This window comes from Camelina sativa, chromosome 6, assembly GCF_030686135.1.
Source record: "Camelina sativa cultivar CO46 ecotype springtype chromosome 6, ASM3068613v1".
Classification (NCBI taxonomy): Eukaryota; Viridiplantae; Streptophyta; class Magnoliopsida; order Brassicales; family Brassicaceae; genus Camelina; species Camelina sativa.
The window spans coordinates 11,667,873-11,683,176 of NC_141885.1; the positions used below are offsets into that span (position 1 = coordinate 11,667,873).

The following is a 15,304-nucleotide window of genomic DNA, read 5'->3' on the forward strand; positions in this document are numbered from 1 at the left end:
TCCAAACGTTTTAGGTGGCTAGGTAGAACCTTAAGAACAAAATGAGATAAAAGATAAGATGTCCAGCCAAGACTTAACAAAACGTATTTATAGTAGTCCAACATGGAAAACCCTAGAACTTAAAATGACAAGGTAGGGAGTCGGTTTTGGGAATTCCCTCAAGCATGTGGATTGGAACGTCTTCCTGACATATGCGAACGAGTGGTGGCTAGAGTGGGTGATGGTGTTGGCGAGAACGGGTGGCTCGAGTGGTGGTTGGTCAACTCGAAGGATGTGGACTCGAACGAATCGAGTGGGCTGGTATCAGCTGACGAACGGGTCAAGCGGTACAAGGGTCGAGAAGAGGAGTCTTGACAGAACGACAGTCGGCCCGAGAGAGAAATATAACGTTGGCTCGAACGATGACACGAACAGCGACTCGAACGGCGTCTCGGACGATGTGTTCCTCACGCCTCCTAGATACCTGAAATACTCTGAAATGCACAATGTATGCAAGGATGATGCAAAAACTACCTAAATATGCAAAGTGTACAAAAAAGGCTAGAAATTGATGTGAAACGACTAGTTATCATAGCTAAATTCATGACAAACACATGCTTAGCAGAGACAAAATATAGACATATCAAATACTCTAATTTCTTATAGTGAGGCTTAAATTGTGTTACAATCCAAGCCATATTACTAATTATAAGAGGTAGAGATATATTAGAAGTGTTTAAACAAGACTTATTGCCATTTTGTCTGAAAACTAGCTAAAACCAACAAATCATTTCTTAGGGGAGCTAAAACTGCTTTTCTACTGTTTCTAGTAGGCCTCAGATTATAAATTCAACCAAAATAACCAAACCGAATCGAAGAGATATTTTGGGTGTTCAGTTCGGTTTTAATTATGGCGGCTGAACGGATCGGTACAATTTTTTTTTCACAAAAAAAAAACCAAAATATTTCGATTATTAAACCAAAAAAATCTACAAACCCGAAATTTGCCTTTAAAATAACCGAACCACCCAAAAAACCAAAATCGAAAAAGCAGAAGTAATTGAAATAAAACTGAAAAACTTAAAATTATCTCTAAATAACCCAAAAACCCATTTTTTTTGTTTTTAAACTAATTTCATTTAATTTGGGTTTTGAAATTTTAAAACCAAATTAACCAATAAACCAAAATAACCGAACCAAATTCACCGAAATATCATGTCCCAGGGCTAGTTTCTAGGCTCAAATTGTGCCACAATCCAATCTACATAACTAATTGTAAGAGTTAGGGATCCATTAGTTTAGACATGATTTATTACAATTTGTTCCAAAACCGGCTAAAAACAACAAAACATTGTTTAGGAGAACTAAATCTGCCTTTTTATTATTTCAAAGCTCAAAATGTGCCACAATCCAATCCATATGACTATTGTAAGAGTTAGGAATCCATATGGATAGTTTAGATATGACTTATTACAATCTTTTCCAAAACTGGTTAAAACAAACAAAACATTTTTTTAGGAGAAATAAAACTGTTTTTTTAGTGTTTCTAGGCTCAAAATGTGTCACAAACCAATACATATGGCTAATTGGAAGAGTTAGGGATCCATTAGGATAATTTAGACATGACTTATTACAATTTGTCCCAAAACTGCCTAAAACCAACAAAACATTGCTTAGAAGCACTAAAACTGGTTTGTTAGTGTTTTGAGGCTCAAATTTTTTCTTAATACAATCCATATAACTAATTGTAAGATGTAGAGATATATTAGGAGTCTTCAGCTAAAAATTATTACCATTTTGTCCTAAAAATGGCTAAAATCAACAAAACATTGCTTAGAAACACTAAAACCGGTTGTTAGTGTTTCTAGGCTCAAAATGTCTTACAATCCAATGCATATGATTAATTATAAGAGGTAGAGATGCATTAGTGGTGTTTAGACAAGACTTATTACCATTTTTTCCTAAAACTGGCTAAAACCAACAAAATATGGCAGGACGGGTTTCGTCATATTGATATAAATTTAAAATACATTAATTCGATGCTACACGGCTAAAACATCATTTTATTATTTTGGTAATATTATCGATATTAGTAAAATAGACATTTTATTAACTTTATTAAATTCATATTATGGAAAAAAAACAATTTGTTATGCAGTACTATGTGGTTAAATCATAAAATTAACAAAATTTATTATACAATTATAACAATAAAAAGCAAACAAATACAATTTATAATTTTATTTTTTTGGTTACAAATAATTTTTTCTGCAGTGTACCACATGTCTTTATCTAGTAATAAGAGAGATTAGAACAGAAAAACTGTAGATTTTTCTTTTTAAAGTCAAAACATAAGCAAAATATAAGCAATAAATAAGAAAAACATATACAAAATAAAAGCAAAATACAACTGAGAAACGACATTTTTTTTTTTTTTGGAGAAAAACTACGAATCAAATCTTAGTTCATTATCAACGAGAAAACGGCCAATGATTCAATTTGTGTGTGACTAATATGACTTGGAATTTTATTTACAGTTAGAATTAATTAATTAGGACCAAGAATCATAAGATTATCTGTTATGCTTAATAAATGTAGTTGGTACTAAGTACTAACTAATCTTTTAATAAATGTGGTTGGTTCATCTTTTTAACGAAAATGGTTCATAATCTTTTACAAAAATGGTTGGCAGTCCATGATATGGAATGATAAATTGATTTACGTTTCTGCATATTTTGGGGATTTAGAGATTAAAAAAAGACTTAAACACGAAAATATTTTTATGGGAGATTCTCAAAAATAGCATAAAAATAAGTTTTTTTTCCCAAATTTAACACAACATTTCTAAAATTCCAAAAGTAACATTAATTAATCTTTTAAAATTAAACACTAGCTTCAAAATCATGTAGGGTAATGAATGTTACTGAATCATGTAGTTCTAGAAACTAGCTTCAAAATCTGAGTAATGAATGTTACCGAATCTACATGATCGTAATATCTCTGTTTTAGACCAAAATATCAAAATAGGGTAACTTCTTCGTTTGTCTTTCTTAGCGAATATATTATTCTTTTCCGTTAAAAACCTTACACGAACGAAAAGGTAAGTAAAGAATATACTCATAAAGAGGATCGGAAGGCAATATTATTTACAAAGGGAATAAATGTGAAAAACAGCTCAGAGTCACCTGACTTTTCCTTAAGTTTTATATAATAATACGTATGAGAAGTTATTTAGTTGCCCTATTAGGGAGAGGTATGTAATGTATGTATATTTTAAAGAAAACTATAGAAGCTTTAAATAATGAACAACTTTCTTTATTATGTTTAGAAAATACCTCAAAACTAAACACCAAAGCTTTTAATTTCTCATACCTTTGATCACAACTCAATCAAAAATATTTATAGTCATAACACATCTTGTTATTCCTATTTTGATAACGGAAAACTTCTCTTTTCCTAATCCTATTACAATTGGAACTTTTCCTTTTAACCCTATCTTTTCATTAACCAACTTGTTAATGATATCTTGGGCTTCAAGCTTCAATCTTCTAGAAGCTTACTCCAACATTCACCCCCTTAAGCTTCAAGTTCTTCTTAGTGAGGTCTTGAACACCAATGAAGCTCCTCATTTCTTTGAACTGAATCCTTGCTAGGGCTTTAGTAAGAATATTTGTCTTCTGCTCTTCTCCTGGAATGAAAAACACTTCAATCTGACCATTTTCAACACACTCACGGATGAAGTGATATCGTTTATGGATATGCTTTGTTTTGTCGTGAAAGACTGGATTTTTGGTGAGCTCGATGACGGATTTGTTGTCGATATTCAGGATCACCACCTTGGTACTCTGCCCTTTAATTTCACTCAACAAATCCTGAAGTCAAATGGCTTGTTTTGCAGCTTCAGTTGCCGCCATGAACTCGGCCTCGCAGGAAGATAAAGCAATTGTCTGTTGCTTTTGCACACACCAAGTGATCGGTGTTTCTCCGAAGTAAAACATAAAACCTATAGTACTTCTACCATCGTCCAGGTCCACATTGTGACTACTATCACAATATCCAACAATATCTTTCGATCCTCCACGCTTGAAATGCAAACCATAAGCCAAAGTTCCTTGCAAATATCTAAGTATCTGTTTGAGTGCAGTTCCATGTGATTCTCTCGAATCCTGCATAAACCTACTCACAACTCCAACCGAGAAAGCAAGATCAGGCCTAGTGTGTAACAAATACCTCAAACAACCAATCCTCCTTCGATACAAAGTAGCGTCTGCAACCGGCTTCTCCTTCTGAGCTTTAGACAGTTTTAAACCAAACTCCATGGGAATATGTGCTAGGTTGCACTCATCCATCCTAGCTTCTTTCAAGATCCTTCTTGCATATCCCTCCTGTTTCAGTCAATCCCATTCTCACTCTGCAATACCTCAATGCCAAGGTAATAAGTGAGCTTGCCAAGGTCTGTCATCTCAAATTTTGAAGACATAGACACTTTAAACTCTTGTATAATCGGAAGTGAACTCCCAGTTATGAACAAATCATCAACATAGACAGCGACTATAAGAGTCTCTGCCCCATCTGTTCTTCGATACACAACACTTTCCTTTGAACACTTTGCAAACTTCAAACTTTTCATAATCTGATCCAGCTTCGTGTTCCATGCCCTTGGAGCCTGTCGCAAACCATACAAAGCTTTAGAGAGTTTGAAAACCTTATATTCTTCTCCCTTCTTTTCAAAACCTTCGGGTTGAGACACATAAACATCCTCGTTTAGCTCCCCATGTAAGAACGCAGTCTTGACGTCTAGGTGATGAATCTCCCAGCCGTGAGAAGCAGCCAAACCAACAAGCAATCTGATTGTCTCAAGTCGAGCTACTGGAGCAAAAACTTCATCGAAGTCAATCCCTTCTCGTTGAGCATATCCTTTTGCAACTAAACGAGCTTTAAACTTGCTGATTGAACCATCTGCGTTCCGCTTGATCTTAAAAACCCATTTAAGACCAATAACTTTAACACCTCTTGGTCTCTCTACTAATGTCCAAGTCTTGTTCTTGTTGATCGAATTTATTTCTTCTGCACACGCCTTTGTCCACTCAACTAGACCTTTTGCATCTTCAAAGTTCAATGGTTCATCATTGATAGATAAAAGAAGCCTCTCGCACTCAATATCAGCTAGAAGAGCATTGTCATCAAGATAGCTAGGCCGCTTTACAGATCTTTCTGATCGTCGAAGTGGAGGTCGATCAATTGTTTCTGTAGGGTCTGCAGTTTCTGCAGTGTCAATATCACCTTCGTCGTGATTTTCAGCAGAATCTTCATCATTATTAACCTCATCTAGCTCCTCTTGAGCATTGTTACCAGAATTGTTCTCTGTTTGATCACCACCATTGACATACGGACTTGTACCACCATCAGTGACTCCTCCCCAAGTCAAGCTAAACATACCTGGTGCAGTATCATTCACTTTGTTTGCTCCCTTCCAATTCCAACCACAACTCTCCTAGTTATTGGATTGTAAAGCCTATAAGCTTTTGATCCTGGCTCAATTCCAAGATGTACCAATGCTTGTGACTGATTATCCAATTTCTTGAAATTCACTGGTTCAACTTTTGCGTGAGCGAGACAACCGAAAACTCTAAGATGATCGACACTTGGTTTCTTGTTTTCAAAGCATTCATAGGGTGTTTGTCTATTTAGAGCTGTTGTAGGAACTCTATTTTTCAGATAGGTAGAGTGACGGAAAGCTTCACCCCATAAATAGTTTGGAACCCTCATTGCTTTCAAGATACTCCTTGTCATCTCCATCAAAGTTCGATTTCTTCTTTCAACTACCCCATTCTGCTGTGGAGTGTACGGAGTTGTCAAGTGCCTCATAATTCCATTTTTCTCAAAAAAATCCTGGAAATCGAGGTAAACTCACCTCCCCTATCAGTATGCAAGGTCTTGATTTCCTTTTCACATTCCTTCTCCACAAGGTTTTTAAATGCTTTGAACTTTTCAAACACATCACTTTTTTCTTTTAGCAAGATAGTCCACATATATCGAGTATGATCATCAACAATCACAAAGACATACCGATTTTGAGCTAATGTGGCTGGTGATATATGTCCACATAAATCTGCATGTAGCAGTTCTAAAGCTCGAGTGGCTCTATATTTTGCTGCAGTTGCAAAAACTTGACAAGTTTGTTTTCCAACTAAGCATGACTCGCACAGTTGGTTCTCCTTATCAATCCTTGGAAGACCAAAAACCATTTCCATTGATGACATGTCCCTGATGGTCTTGAAACTGATATGACCGAGCCTAGCATGCCATCTCCATGTTTCTTCTTCGCTCCTTGTATGTAAACAAGTCGGTTTACCAATTTTGAGATTTATCCTGTAAAGTCTGTTAGGAGATCTTAAAACTCTTACCAAGAGTCTTCCAAACGGATCATGTAAAGTAAGATAGTTCTGTCTCATTCTTACATCACAACCATACTCGGTTGCCTGTCCCAAACTCAGAATATTACTCTTAAGTTCTGGGATAAAATAGATGTCAGAAATAAGTGTTTGCTCACTGGTCTTTCCTTCGAACAGTATTGAACCCTTTCCTCCCATATCTACACATGATCCATCCCCAAACCTTACCTTACCTCTGATATTTTCATTCCACTCTGAGAAGAATGATCTCACACCAGTCATGTGATTACTTGCTCCATTGTCTAAGTACCATGTTCCCTCTTCTTTCTTCTCTTTCTCATACTTCTTTGGTACTAGATTTTCTTCATTCAAGAAAACAATCTCATGTATGTAGAGAGTTGTGTCTGCTTCAGCTATCTCTGTTTTTTTTACTTCTTGGAGATTTTGTTCTCTTTTTGGACAAGCGGATGCATAATGTCCAGGTTTATCACACCGAAAACAGATCAAAACCTTTTCCTTCTTCTCCTTGTTCTGATTCTGTTAATTTTGATTTGAAGAGTGATCTTGCTGATAGCTTCTTCCTCTGCCACAACCTCTGTTTCCTCTTCCTCCTCGTCCGCGACCTCGACCTCTTTAGTTCACAAAGTTCGATTGATCGGTTCTCACATTCATGAGTTTGTCTTGAGTCTCATCCTGCTTGCAGTTACTTAGTGTCCTTTCTTCGTAAACCTTAAGCCTCCCAATGATTTCTTCAAACCCAGTTGTATTGAGATCAAGAACCTGTTCTAATGAAGCGACAATCTGTATGAATTTTCTCTTGGAAGACTGCTCAAGAACTTTTTGACCAAACATGACTATTCTATTGGAACTCCTAGTGAAGTTGCTTTTGACGAGAGCTGCGACAATTTACTGGCAAAGTCATCGATTGAGTCTGACTCCGACATCCTTAACTTCTCGAAATCTGACATGAGGGTTTGCAGTCGAGCCTCCTTGACACGATCTGCTCCTAGATTCCGGTTTTTGATCATGTTCCAAATATCTCTTAGAGTTTTCTGATCACCAACTTGGAGAATAAGGTATTCGGGTATGGCTTGAAAGATCCATGTTGTTGCGATGTCGTTTTTTTCAGCATTGGTTGAACCTTGTTCTATCGTCTCCCATACCTTGTGTACGAGCAGCATAATCCTCATTCGCATAGCTCACACGGTATAGTTCATGGCAGATAGCATAGGGCATTGAAGCGAAGAGGGAACGCTCTCCTTGCGTGTTATGTTAGCTGCCATAATTGCTTCATCGTCTGCCATGGCTTGGCCGATAAGCTAGTTTTAAGGATCGTATTTCCTTAAAGCTCTCATACCAAAACGTCTCGGATATTGTCCTTGATATGCCAAGAAAGTGGCTCATCTACGATTGGGTTAGGGGAGTTGCTCTATCAAAAGATAAATTCCAATTCATCTTCAAATACGAACAAGATTTGGAAAAGATCCTCAATTTGGGAGCGCATACATATAATCAATGGTCTCTTTAGCTAGAAATATGGGTTGAAAAGCCTCCACCTGATTATCTTCAATCAACTCCGATTTGGGTACAAATTCGCAATATACCAGTTAATCATCATACGAAGGAAGCGATTACGGTGTTTGCTGAATTTGCAGGTCCAATCATCCAAGTAGAGTATGATCCTTCAATTTCTCAAAATAAGGACATTGTTCGGGCTGAGATTCTTTTTGATGTTTTGAAATCTCTTCGACGATCCAAAGTAATAAATCTTCCTTCTAGTGAAGCAATTACAATACTTTATGACTATGAACGGATCCAAAAGAGATGTTACTTTTGTCAACGCCTCACACATGAACGTGAAAAGTGTCCTCTGTTTTTACAAAAGCAAAAAGAACTCAAAGGAAAGATAAGCTTCTCTTCGTTCATGATAGATCTACAGTCTTATCCTCCTTCAACTATCATGTTATGAATATGCAAGCTGAATCAGATTTGGCTTCTCCACTCGAAAATGTTAACAATCCACCCTTGCCTTTTCTATCTGCAGAATCAAATGACAATCATCTTGAAACTTTCGATCAGAGTCGTCCAGAAGAAGAAGATACAATCTTTTCTGAGAATCTTTCTTCACCCTCCTCCTCACATCTGAATACAAACCATTTTCCTGAATCAGACAATCTTTTTGAGGTCCCTTTGGAATCTTCTTACGTTTTTGATGTTCTTAACTCTGAAGCGAGTACCTTTGGGACTTCAAAGGCAAACTCCAACTACAAAAAGAATTCTATGAAGCCAGCAAGAAATAAACGAGGTACTCCCATGTCTTCTCCCCAACTTCATATTGAGTTATCTATAAATACTTCGTGTAAAAGGAAAGCTTCTCTAGAAGGCAACAATAACTACAAAGTGGCTAAAACCACAAATCAGAAGATGGTCCCAATTGAGGGACCGTCTGAAATTTAATGAGCCTACTAAGCTGGAATTGTCAAGGATTGGGACGGTCCCAAGACTTGACAATTCCTATACTCAAGTCAATGTGTAAAGAACATTTCCCTGAGATCTTATTTCTGATGGAGACTATGAATAATAGTAATGTGTTGATAGATTTTCAGGAGTGGTTAGGCTATGATAGAGTGTTTATTATCAATCCTATAGGAAAGAGTGGAGGTTTGACTTTATTTTGGAAAAACAATGTTGATATCACCTTTCAGTTAGCAGATAAGCATCTTCTAGATTTTCATGTTCAGTTTGGATCTACAGACTTTTTTGTTTCGTGTGTTTATGGAGACCCCTTGTTTACATCAAGACCTTTAGTTTGGGAGAAACTAATGCGCATTGGTATTACAAGAAAAGAAAGTTGGTGTATGTTAGGAGACTTTAATGAAATTTTGAATAATGGAGAGAAATTGGGCGGACCTAGACGAAGTGAAGCCTCCTTCTTACCTTTTACTGATATGCTAAGAAGTTGTGATATGAATGAATTACCTTCCTACGGAAATAGCTTCACTTGGGGAGGAAGGAGAAATGATTTGTGGATCCAGAGTAAATTGGATAGATGTTTTAGGAATAAAAATTGGTTCCAATTATTTCCAGCTTCTAATCAGACTTTTCTAGAGAAGAGAGGCTCATACCATATGTCAGTTCTAGTTAAGCTTCTATCCTCAAATAGTCTTTACAGAAGAAATGTCAGATTTGATAACAGACTATTAAATAAGCCTCGGGTAAAAGAAGTTGTATCCTCAGCCTGGACTAATAACAGTTCGTCTTCGGTTTCGGATAAGCTTCGCTGCTGTAGGAAAGCTTTGAGTATCTGGAAAAAGGAAAATTGTTTAAACTCTCTCGATAAGATAAATCAGATTCAGACAGCTTTGGAACAAGAAAAATCATCTGATTCTCCTTCCTCTTATCAAGTTCATTGCCTTAAGAATCAGTTGATTGTAGCATATAGAGAGGAAGAAACTTATTGGAGTCAGCAAAGTAGTGAAAAATGGCTTCAGGAAGGTGACTGTAATACAAAAAAATTCATTCTTCAGTTCAAGCAAATAGATCAAGAAACAGAATTCAAGCTTTGCTAGATAGTAAAGTCAGAAGCTTCCAAGGGAGAAGTTGCTATTATTTATTTCAATGAGATATTCAAGTCAACTAATCCTCAAAATTTTGACTGGTTATTTCATGACTTCAAGTCAAAAGTTACTACTCATATGAATGAAACCTTAATAAGTCCAGTGACTAGTGGGGAGATAAAAAAATATAGTTTTTTCAATAAACCCCACTAAAGCCCCAAGAGCTGATGGCATGACAGGTCTGTTTTTCAAAAATACTGGGACATCATAGGACCTCAAGTTACTTTGGAAGTTCAGAGCTTCTTTAATAATGGCTCCTTTCCTTCTGAATGGAATTACACTAAGCTTTGTCTTATCCTTAAAGTCAGGAATTCCAAGCTAATGTCAGATCTCAGGCCTATTAGTTTATGTTCAGTCCTTTACAAGATCATTTCTAAGATTTTAGCCTCAAGACTGCAACCTCTTCTACCCGAATTAGTATCTCTGATCCAGTATGTCTTTGTTTCCAAAAGATTAATCTCTGACAACATATCCATTGCCCATGAGTTGGTACACGCTTTAAGAACTAATCCTTCAATTTCTTATGAGTACATGGCAATAAAATCAGATATGTCCAAAACATTTGATAGGCTGGAATGGAATTATCTTAGAGGGTTGCTTACTGCATTAGGGTTTCATCATAAATGTATCCACTGGATTATGTTTTGTGTTTCTATTGTTACATACTCAGTAATGCTAAATGAGCAATTTTATGGGATAATATCTTCTCATAGAGGTTTGAGACAGGGTGATTCTATCTCTCGCTTTCTCTTTGTGCTTTGTATGGAAGGCCTTATTCATATGTTGAATAGAGCTGAAACTGCAAGGACAATTCAAGGAATTCAATTTTCTCCTTTTGGACCATCTATTCACCATCTTTTATTTGATGATGATACCCTTTTTAGCTATAAAGCTTATCTTTACCAAGCTGAAAATCTCCAGAAAATATTACAATCTTATGACGAGGTATCTGGTCTGAGGATTAATGTGTTTAAGTCTTCAATAACTTTTGGATCTAATGTGGATCAGCAAACTCAGGATTCTATTAAGCGTTTAACAGGAATTCATAATGAAGGAGGAGTTGGTTCATACTTAGGTCTTCCAGAGTGTTTTAGTAGTTCTAAAGTTGATATGCTGGATTATATTTTTGACAAATTAAAATCAAAGTTATCAGACTGGTTTGAACGCACCTTATATCTTGGAGGCAAAGAAATCCTTCTGAAAGAAATCATATTTATGCAATGACGTGTTTCAAGCTGCCTATTGCAACCTGTGAAAAAAAATCACCTCGAAAATGTCTAGTTTTTGGTGGAATTCATTGGAACACAAGAGAAAGATACACTGGATAAGTTGGGAGAAGTTATGTTTAACAAAAGAGCAAGGAGGAATAGGATTTAAGGATTTGCAAGCTTTTAATCAAGCATTATTAGCCAAAGAAGCATGGAGGATCATACAATACCCGAACTGTCTTTTTGCTAAAGTTATGAAAAGCAGATACTTTGTTAACAATGAATTTTTAACTACAGTAATGGGCTATCACCCTTCTTTTATCTAGAGAAGAGTTCTTCATGGTAGAGAACATATGTTGAAAGGGATCAAAAGAATGATTGGTAATGGTCAGAGCACATATGTTTGGGCAGATCCATGGCTCTTATACGAAAAAAGAAGAATTCCTTTAATGAAAAATATTTTCATTAATTTGGACTTGAAGGTATCATATCTTATCGATTTCTCTAGCAGAAACTGGAATAGAGGAATTATTCTATCCAAGAGATGTGAGTCTTATCTTATCCAATAAACCAGTGATATCACGATCTGATTTTTGGAGTTGGAAGTATACTAAGAGTGGAGATTACTCAGTCAAAACAGGGTATGCTCTAGCTAGTCAATCGAATAAGCAAGAATTGCTCTCTGAAGTTGAAACGAGACCCTCTCTCAATGACTTAAAAACTCAGGTATGGTCAATTCAAACTTCTCCAAAAATTAAAAATTTTATATGGCGAGCATTAAGCGGAGCAATTGCGGTTGCAGACAGGTTAGAAAGTAGAGGTTTGAGTACATACATGAGATGTCAGTTTTGCGGACTTGAAAAAGAATCCATCAATCATGTTTTATTCTCCTGCTCTATTGCTAGGCAAGTTTGGGCTTTGTCGGAATTCCCATCCTCTGAAGGGGGTTTTGATATTGCCTCTGAATACGCAAATTTAACCTATTTAATATCTACAGAAAAGAATCAGAAAATTCCCCTCTACATCAGAAGGAGATATCCTTGGATACTTTGGTATCTCTGGAAACACAGGAATGATTTCTCTTTTGAAGGTAAATCTAAGGATCTAATGGCATTGGAGCTCAAAATCAGAGAGGAAACAACTTTTTGGTTTATTGCTCAAGGTATCGAAGATCGTTATGCAAGTTCTAAAGTTTATGACATAGGAAAAGATCGGTTGGATTGGATTAATCCGCCTAGGTTCTGGTTAAAATGCAATACAGGGATGGTCTGGTGTAAACATACAAGAATAGGTGGATTTTCCTGGGTTGTAAGAGATTGGACTGGCAATGTTAGGCTGCATAGTCGACGGTCATTCTCTAGCATTCCAAGCTTGTTGGATGCTAAGTTTCAAAGTATTTTGTGGGCTGTAGACAGCATGGTGAATCACAAAATTAATCAAGTGATCTTCTCTGGTGAAGCCTTTGAAATGATCAATGCAGTTAACTATCTTCAGAATTTAGAAGAAGTCTCTGTTTTATAAAGGACTAGAAAATAGAGATTGCACCGTCTCATTCCAATCAAGGAGCTTCCTATATTGCCCAGAGTGTGCTACAATATAATCTTTTTAACTTAGAAGGGAGAAATCATTTCTAGTTGAATTTTACTCTTTGATCCTGCAGTTTGGATAAGGTTTCTAATTTTTTAAGGTTTTCATCCCCTTTACTTCTCGGTTCTTAACCCTCTTTTACTTCACTATATAAATAACCCCTTCCAGAGTTTTTAAGAACTCATTGTCATTCCCATTAAAAAAAAAAAACAAATAGAGTCTAATGGAGAAGGATTTGTGGGACGACCTTCAATACTTAGCATTAGGGAGAGATGAACCAGAGCTTTTAATTCCAAACTCGGATTATGAAGAAGTTATAGCCAGCAATAAGTTAAAAACATTCTAGATAGTTTCTCTAGACTACTACAGTGAGCAGCACACTGACCAATTAGAAAAAACCAGGAACAAAATCAATCGAAAGACTCACCACACTGACCAATTAGTAAAAACCAGGAACAAACAGTGACGAGCCGAGACAAGAGAGAAACGAAGAAACCACCGGTAATGGAGGAAACGACATCGTCGGAGGCAGAGGAAGTTGCGGCAGCTGAGGATGATACGGGTGCAGAGGAGGAAGCGGCGGCGGTTGCAGCGGATGTGCGGTGATCGAGGAGCTCGAGAAACCGAAGTCGAAGATGTCGACTGGGAAAGCACTTTCTTTGTTCATCAGCTCCCGAATTCTAACCTCAACGACATCCCTGATATGTCAAAAGATTACAGGTAACATACAAAAGTTGTGTTCAACGAATTTAGAAAAAAAACAACAATTGATTTGCGTTCCATGTATCTTAACGGGACGGCGATGAAGGATTTCGGAAAGAGGCTGGAGAATTTAGCAGAGGAAGTATTAGACTTGCTGTGTGAAAACCTGGGGTTAGACAAAGAAGGTGTTTCATGGGACAAAGGGTCCAACTTTTGGGACAAAAAGTTAGCAACTATCCACCATGTCCTAAACCAGAGCAGATCAAAAGGGCTTAGATCTCACACAGATGCAGGAGGCCTCATATTGCTATTTCAAGACGATACGGTCAGTGGTCTTCAGCTTTTCAAAGATGGCGATTGGGTTGATGTTCCTCCTCTCAAGCATTCCATTGTCATCAACCTTGGGGACCAACTTGAGGTACAATTGTACTCGGGTTGTGTTTTTCTTAATCCTCGTAATGATACTATGGAAGCAATAGACGTTATAACCGAAACTTAACCAAACTAAGCATGTACTAATTTAGTTGAATCTTGTATATAAAAAGAAGCACCTAGTATCAGCATATTGGTTTAGGCTTAACCTCCTCATCAAAAGTGCGTAGGTGATAACAAACGGAAAGTATAAGAGCGTAATGCACCGTGTGGTAACCCAAAAGGAAGGAAACCGGATGTCGGTTGCTTCGTTCTACAATCCTGGAAAGGAGGCCGAGATCTCTCCTGCACCATCTCTTGTTGATGAAGACTCGGAATATCCGAGTTTTGTGTTTGACGACTACATGAAGCTCTATGCCGGACTCAAATTTCAGCCTAAGGAGCCACGGTTTGAGTTGATGAAGAATGCTGCAGCAACCGCAGATTTGAATCCGTTGGCCACCATGGAGACCTTCTAAATGGTATGGAACTTTCTATGAAGGCAAGAAAAGACAAGAAAATAACGGACTGGGCTTGAAAATCTGTGATGATATCAATAAATAAAAAGGGGTATCTAATGTCGTCAAGAACTAAGTGAGTAGCTGTAATCAATGATTGAATCTGGTGTGTTTAAGTGTGGGAATGTTTATGAAATAGTTTGTTTCTTGGTTCCTATAAAATCGATTCTCCTTTGTCAGTTTTATAAAGACTCCAACACTGTTTAAAACTTGTAAACCTACTAAGTTGGGTGAAAATACAATATGACAATTTGTGATATAACAAAAATTAGTGATGAGTTCTAAGAAAAATTCATATTTTATAAAAACACTGTTACCAAAGTTCAGACAATACAACAACAAACTAAATAAAAACGAGTGATGAGTTCTAAGAAAAAATTATATTCATAAAAACACTTTCAAAGTTTAGAAAATACAACAACAAATGACGTCTAAAATGTGGATCGCAAATGAACAACCAAATGCAAACGCTGTGATGCGTACGAGCTGGTTCTGATCATCTTAGTCTAAATCGTTACACTCTTACACATGACTTTATTTATCGTGTACTCACATAAACTGCTAAAAATTGCAAATTCGAAATCGACAAGGGACGGCAGTGTTTGATCGAAACTAATAAACTATAATTACACGATTCAAGTCTACAATGTCAATGAAACAACGAGTACTTAAAACTAGGGAAAATGACACCCACACCCACTTTCTCCTAAAGTATTGTCACAAAAACCCACTTTCTACTCATAGTATACTTTCCCAAGTTTTTTGCTTATGTGTCCACTTTCCTTTTACATTTTTGCCCTTACTAACAATTTACCTCTCTTTCTCTCCTTCTTTTCTCTCTTTTTCTCTTCTTTTTTGTTGTTAACACTTTAACAAAGTAAAATATA

The 15,304-nt window shown here is 36.7% G+C and overlaps 1 protein-coding gene and 2 pseudogenes across 2 annotated transcripts; 2 read left to right on the plus strand and 1 right to left on the minus strand.

Moving 5' to 3' along the window:
• Nucleotides 1-3,527: 3,527 nt before the first annotated feature.
• Nucleotides 3,528-4,328, minus strand: LOC147942444 (secreted RxLR effector protein 161 pseudogene; annotated as a pseudogene).
• Nucleotides 4,329-8,947: 4,619 nt separating this feature from the next.
• Nucleotides 8,948-12,720, plus strand: LOC147942445 (uncharacterized). Its single transcript, XM_087456057.1, has 4 exons — nucleotides 8,948-9,869; nucleotides 10,203-11,148; nucleotides 11,682-12,005; nucleotides 12,105-12,720. Exons 1-4 carry the CDS (start codon nucleotides 8,948-8,950, stop codon nucleotides 12,718-12,720), a joined length of 2,808 nt encoding a protein of 935 aa, XP_087312183.1.
• Nucleotides 12,721-12,975: 255 nt separating this feature from the next.
• Nucleotides 12,976-14,600, plus strand: LOC104790637 (1-aminocyclopropane-1-carboxylate oxidase 2-like; annotated as a pseudogene). The gene is made up of 2 exons (XR_015558885.1): nucleotides 12,976-13,906; nucleotides 14,091-14,600. The product of XR_015558885.1 is annotated as a 1-aminocyclopropane-1-carboxylate oxidase 2-like (transcript).
• Nucleotides 14,601-15,304: the final 704 nt, after the last annotated feature.

What these genes read in the sequence shown, in the direction of transcription:
- LOC147942445 (XM_087456057.1), top strand. Translation starts at nt 8,948, where the DNA reads ATGAATAATAGTAATGTGTTGATAGATTTTCAGGAGTGGTTAGGCTAT. An exon ending in TGAAAAATGGCTTCAGGAAG is followed by an intron (nt 9,870 to 10,202) that starts GTGACTGTAATA and finishes GGGACATCATAG; the next exon opens with GACCTCAAGTTACTTTGGAA. An exon ending in GCAATTGCGGTTGCAGACAG is followed by an intron (nt 12,006 to 12,104) that starts GTTAGAAAGTAG and finishes CTCTATTGCTAG; the next exon opens with GCAAGTTTGGGCTTTGTCGG.